The following is a 6,298-nucleotide window of genomic DNA, read 5'->3' on the forward strand; positions in this document are numbered from 1 at the left end:
ATACCGCTATGAACTGTGGGCATTTCCCTCAGCCAAAGTCTGCAGAAATGCGGACTTACGAAAAGGGTCTATAAAGGTCTCAAAATGTCTGCCAGAGAGCCCTCGCGCACTTGACGATTTGACAGTGGGACAGCCCTGAGCCCTCACGGACTTCCCGGGAACGCGCCTCAAAGTCTGTGAGTCTGTGAGGGGGGACATTGGGATTGGGCCCAAGTGATGTCAGTAAAGTCTGTGAGGGTTCAGGGCTTAGGGCTTAGGGTTTAGGGGGGACATTGGGATTGGGGCAGTAACGTTACTCGTCCTCACGGTGGATGGCGCGATGCTGTAGCTAGCAGCAGGTGTCCCCTTCGGCTCCTCTTGCTCACAACTCGTGTTTGCTGCACATATGGTAGTTACACTGCTGGTCAGGAACCAAACAGCTTCATGCAACAGACGAATTTTATACGTCTATCTGAAACATGAATTGTAGTTTCATCCAAGCCACAGTCAAAATCAGCTCTTGGTTAAAATCAGTGTGTAGGAGTTGGCTATACTGATCTAAAACATCCTGATCAAATACTGATACATTTCAAGCGCTTACATACATTTGGATTTCACTCATAGACTTATGAAACCTGATATCATCTTTCTCTGTTTTGTTCAAACAACCGCATAGTTTTCACACAACAGGTATCTTCCACACCATGTAATTTACCTGATGGAGAAATACCTTGCTGGTCCAAATTATTACAGTTAACTTATGATCCATCTTTTGGGGTTATCAAGCCAAGAACAATGTATCTTTTTAGCTGGCTGGACTGCTGAGGGAAAATGCATGGGACAACACAATATATATCAATGTTTGGGCAGTTGGTGAGGGGAAATCAAACAATAGAAGTTGTTGTTTCCCCCTCTTTTTAGTTTTGTTACAAAATAATAATTTTCATATATAAGTATGCATCCTTACTATGAAATGGAAGGACTTCAGAACTCTCTAATGGTACTTTTATGAATCTATAACAATGTTTTTGCTGTTGTCATTATGTTTATTGTGTATTTCTAATTTTCTTCTGTAATGCCTTTATATTATTATTTATTCCATTTCATTTTGAGGTTATAGAGTGGAGTGTCAGTAGTGTGGGTGGGATAAGGTGATTATAAAATGTTTCCATGCAGTGGGTGGGGTTGGTCAAATTAATACACACTAAAAGGTGTGAAGACATACTATATGTTCATGCATGGCTATACTGTCTTTCTGTACCTGTTTGTTCATCTATGTTCCACACATGTAGAAACACACCATGTAAGCTTGTTAAAAGCATGGGTAGTTGTGGTCAAACAATCCATGTTTGTTCAGGTGTGCAGGTTTCAACAGGAGTGATCCACCGAGTGATCTTGCATTCATACCACGGCCTCCTCATTAATTAGTTTGAACCAGGATGTGCTCATGTGACTGAAGCGTCCTCCAGGATTCAGAATACCCTGTTTGTTCACGTCTCTATCCACCTCGTCTCCCGAGACAAAAATCAACAAAACCTCTTTGTGTCTGTGCCCGTCTGCTTTTATTCAAAGGTTCATCTGCGCTGATAGCATCTTATGTCACGTGTCAGATCATAAATGTACATGACAGAATAGCATTTCACGTTATGCTGCATTATAAATCCAGCTTTCTGTTGTCTGCATAATCATGAACATTGCTGCTCAGGTTGAAATTCAACCTTTTACTGCTAAAAAAAGGATAATGCCAGAGTTGTCACTAACATTGGATATCATTGCTTTGGGCAATAAAAGAGCTCCTCTCCTACGTGAGTGTGTGTTTCTTTTTCGACTGACTTTCTTTTTTTTTTTTTAACATTCGACGTGGCTCTCTCCCTTAGGGGCGGTAATGGCATTCTCCATGACAACGGCAGTGTGACACGGCTGTGCCCTTGAGGGCCGGGCGCCCCCTCTGGGGGGAGCGCCGTGGAAACACGACAGGGTCAACGGTCACCTCCCATCATCCACCAGCATCCCGTCCTCCTCTCTCTCTCTCTCTCTCTCGCTCGCTCTCTCTCCTCAGGTGGAGCAAGGAATGCTAGAGAGAAAGAAAGGAAGTCTTGAAGCGAGCCCACTCAGTCCAGGCCTGGCAAACGTGGAGCTTTAGCCAAAGGCGGTTCTGGCTAGGTCTCTACCTCGCATAGCTCCTTGCTGTTCCTCCAAGGCCAGGGCTGGATCAATACGTATAGTAGTGTGGATTCTTTTGGCACCCAAGTATAGCTATGCAGTATTGCCCTGAGGTATAGGTCCGTTAAAGACATAACAGTGTGTGCATGTGAGCAAAGTGGACTGAGTTTATTCAGGAAGGTGTTGAGATGCTTGGCATGAAACCGATGCTTCCAACAAGGATAGGTTTTTTTGTTGTTGTTGCTGCTGGAAATGCAGTAAATTATCATGTCCCCATTAAATATTGCATGTACTTTCTGTTTCAGATAATGTCCTTGAAATGGATACTTACACAGACACAGCATTCAGAAAAATCCTAAGACATTTATGGATAATTGAATGTTTGAGTAATGTTTTCATTCATGGCTCCTGCATAATTAGGAAACAGTATTAACTGTTATTTACTTAAAATTATACAGAATTTGTCACTTGTGATACAGCCACCCACAACTCATATGATGATGAAGACCTCACAAATGGATAATGTCAGGATATTCATTTTAGAAACAATGCTCTTCTGCCACCTGGTGACTAAAAAGCAAACCAGTCTGAAACCAAGTTCATGAGATTTACTGCATTCTTCATGTGTTAAAGCAGAAAAAATGTACACCGTAAGGGAGACATTACATTTCAGCACAAACATAGGATAAGCCTATTACTGCCATTTCTTTTGTTTTACACAAACAAAAAAAGCTTTCACATCAGCGTTCTGTCCACCTTGGCACGTTTTCAATGAAAAATTCAAAAGGAAGTAACAAAAAAAAAAAAATAATAAACACAGGACATTGTCAGTTCAACAATTCACATCCTGTACATTTGGCTTACTTGACAACAGAAAATTGTTTCTTTAACCTGTGAACATAAAGTTAAAACATAAAATGAGACAACAAGGTGTCTTGCACAAAAATAAGAGAAACAAGAAATAAAGATGACCATAGAAGCAAAGTCCTTTTCTTCTCATCATAAAACTGCCGCAGTTCGTCCACTTAGAAATTATTCAGCTGACCTATTTGGTTAATGTCGCATACTGAGTAAGGTGTCCTCGGTCAGCTCCGATTCCTCAACCTAAACAAGGACTTCCATTCGAAGGTGTGTCAGGAAGCTAGTCAGGCACCTGCAGCAGAGAAGAGATTCAATATTTACGTCACATCTTTCCTCTATAGGAAGGAATTAAAAGGGCCTCAGGCGAGCGCCGACACAGCCATGGACAGCCAGGCATCAGATCTCCAGAAATAAACTTGTCATAATGCATTCAGTGTCACCATGTCGGTTTGTTTCTGTGTCAGCCTAAAGATTTGTTTCTATTCCCTATTTTTCTATGCGTTACTAATAATAACAACTTTATTTTTGTTACAACTTTCAAATCAGAGTTACATAGTGCTTAACAAACAGTGTATATGGTTAATACAGTAAAAGAAAGCAGGGCTACACAGTGCATTTATATAGCAATATGGTAGGGTAGAACAATAAAAAAAAAAAAAAACAAACAAAAATACCCTGATATTGCAATTGCGATATAGGAAGGAATGATCATTTTTACATAATTATTATTATTAAAAACATATTTAAATGATTATGGTGGGATTTGTACCAAACAAAGATGTCTGTAGAATATGACATGTAGGCCAGGACATCTCTGTAGCACAATAATATTTCATTTAAAAAGGATATTTTGGCACACATTTTGCCTTTAACAAATATTGCAACTCCTGTAATTTGAGAAAATGCAGTAGGCCACATTGTGATTTTGATTTATTGTTCAGCCCCACAATAGTGGACTAATGAAAAACTAGTGTTATGTCCAGACTCATAAGGGACAAGTAGGTTTGAGGCCTGAACCTGCAGAGCTTTAAAAGTCAGCAATACGAGCCAATCTTAACACATACAGGCGACCAGAGAGAGGCAAGGACGTGAGTAATGAGGACTTGTCTTTTGGAGTTGATGAAAAGCCTATCAGCAGTTTCACTACGAATGGAAACGTGCAACAAAGTTATTCCTTGGCTATAGCAAACCTCAGCAAGTTAATAAAGCAATATCACAATGAGATACTTGTTTTTATAATAATATATATATATATATATATATATATATATATATATATACACACACACATACATACACACCGTCTGTACCGTGTACATACTAACTATTTTTTGATGACCTGAAACCAAACTCACTGTGTCCCAAATCACTTCCTATTTTTTATATAATGCACAATATTTACGGTTCTCCATCTTATTTGAGTGTGAAATTTATGCTCTTTATAGTGCCCTCAAAAATCCCCACAATGGAACAAATGGAATGGAACAGTACTGTTCATAGCATGTATACAACTTTCAGCTGAAAATCCCATAATGCAATCCTCTCCATCTCAGAATAATCTTTAAAGAGTAGAGAATTAGAGAAAGAGGGAGTCTTAAAGCCCTTGAAAATGTGTCAGATTTTAAGCATCTCTCCTTAACATATCATATTTAGATGAAGCAAGTTTAACCCAAAGTTGAAGTTGAGAAAAACAAAACATCCTTAGGAATTATTCATTTAGTTTAATCTGCTTCATCTGGCATGTGTGGGTGTGGTTTGACTGGATTTGACTGACGTTGCTGGCAAGAGAAGTAAAACACCACAATTATCACATTTTCATTTAAATTTTGCTAAACTCTGATGGGTGCACGGAAATACGCAAAGCCCTTTTTGTCCGACAGAGCCCCACACAGTTCAACCTAGTAATAAGATCACAGGCAAAACAAACTAAAAAAAAAAAACTGCAGAAATCTCTCACATAAAATACCCACAACTATTTTAACTTTGGCAGAAATGTGTGTGTTTGTGTAGGACCCATCACTTTTAGAAAACTAGAGGATTAGTGGACCACTATGTATTTGTATTACATTAAAGCTATGGCAGTAAACTTAGAGATATGATGAAAAAACAACTGTCAGTGGTACTCACCATACTGGTATGTGGACCTTGGTGGTGAGGGAAGTGTACTGTGTGGACCACTGGGGGCCTGAGGGACTAAACCTTTCCCATGTCTCTGGAGGTGGGACCTCTGCACGGCCAACGCTACTGCTTGTGCAAATCTGGATGGGGCTGCACACATCTTGTCCAGAGGTTTTTGTCCAGCTGCTGACTGGTCATTTTGATGGTCCTCACTGAATACAATAGTTTGTCCATTAGATGTAGGACTTTGCGGCTGAGAGGAAGCAGTGGTATCTTTTCTTCCCTCCTCCAGAACTTCTATGTCTTCATTAAAGAAGACAGGTGAAGGAGGAGGAGGGAAACCATCCTCTACTTCTTCTTGTACCCATTCCTCCTCAACTTCCTTGTCAGCAGTGTATGAACTACAGTGGTCTGTGTCTGTCCTCACAGACTGTCCACCGGGGCTTTGACGACATTCACTCCGATCCTCTGAGTTGATTTGACCATCACTGGGAAGTTCTCCATCGCTGCAGTATGACGGCGCCGTTAGTATCACCTCAGATGTGGCTTCAGGTTCTTCCTCTTCCTTCTGTTTCTCAACACCCTCAGAAAGAGGTGAGCCTGGACAATCCTGATTATCTAAATCCATCGGAGGTGGAGGAGAAGCTGGACCATCCCGGCTGTCTAAGTCAAGAGAAGGTGGAGGAGAAGCTGGACCATCCCGACTGTCTAAGTCAAGAGGAGGTGGAGGAGAAGCTGGACCATCCCGACTGTCTAAGTCAAGAGGAGGTGGAGGAGAAGCTGGACCATCCCGACTGTCTAAGTCAAGAGGAGGTGGAGGAGAAGCTGGACCATCCCGACTGTCTAAGTCAAGAGGAGGTGGAGGAGAAGCTGGACCATCCCGACTGTCTAAGTCAAGAGGAGGTGGAGGAGAAGCTGGACCATCCCGACTGTCTAAGTCAAGAGGAGGTGGAGGAGAAGCTGGACCATCCCGACTGTCTAAGTCAAGAGGAGGTGGAGGAGAAGCTGGACCATCCCGACTGTCTAAGTCAAGAGGAGGTGGAGGAGAAGCTGGACCATCCCGACTGTCTAAGTCAAGAGGAGGTGGAGGAGAAGCTGGACCATCCCGACTGTCTAAGTCAAGAGGAGGTGGAGGAGAAGCTGGACCATCCCGACTGTCTAAGTCAAGAGGAGGTGG

The 6,298-nt window shown here is 41.7% G+C and overlaps 1 protein-coding gene across 1 annotated transcript in view; it reads right to left on the reverse strand.

Annotated features, from left to right (window-relative positions):
- Window positions 1–2,735: 2,735 nt before the first annotated feature.
- The window catches only part of LOC123980882 (formin-like protein 7), a 10,029-nt gene continuing 6,466 nt past the window's right edge, over window positions 2,736–6,298 (reverse strand). The window contains exons 10-11 of the mRNA XM_046065447.1: window positions 5,131–6,298; window positions 2,736–3,295 (exon numbers count right to left, since the gene is read on the reverse strand). Of these exons, the coding sequence (XP_045921403.1) occupies window positions 3,288–3,295; window positions 5,131–6,298 (1,176 nt within the window). The 3' untranslated portion in view covers window positions 2,736–3,287. The remainder of the gene's footprint in view (window positions 3,296–5,130) is intronic.

Source organism: Micropterus dolomieu, linkage group LG01, assembly GCF_021292245.1.
Source record: "Micropterus dolomieu isolate WLL.071019.BEF.003 ecotype Adirondacks linkage group LG01, ASM2129224v1, whole genome shotgun sequence".
Classification (NCBI taxonomy): domain Eukaryota; kingdom Metazoa; phylum Chordata; class Actinopteri; order Centrarchiformes; family Centrarchidae; genus Micropterus; species Micropterus dolomieu.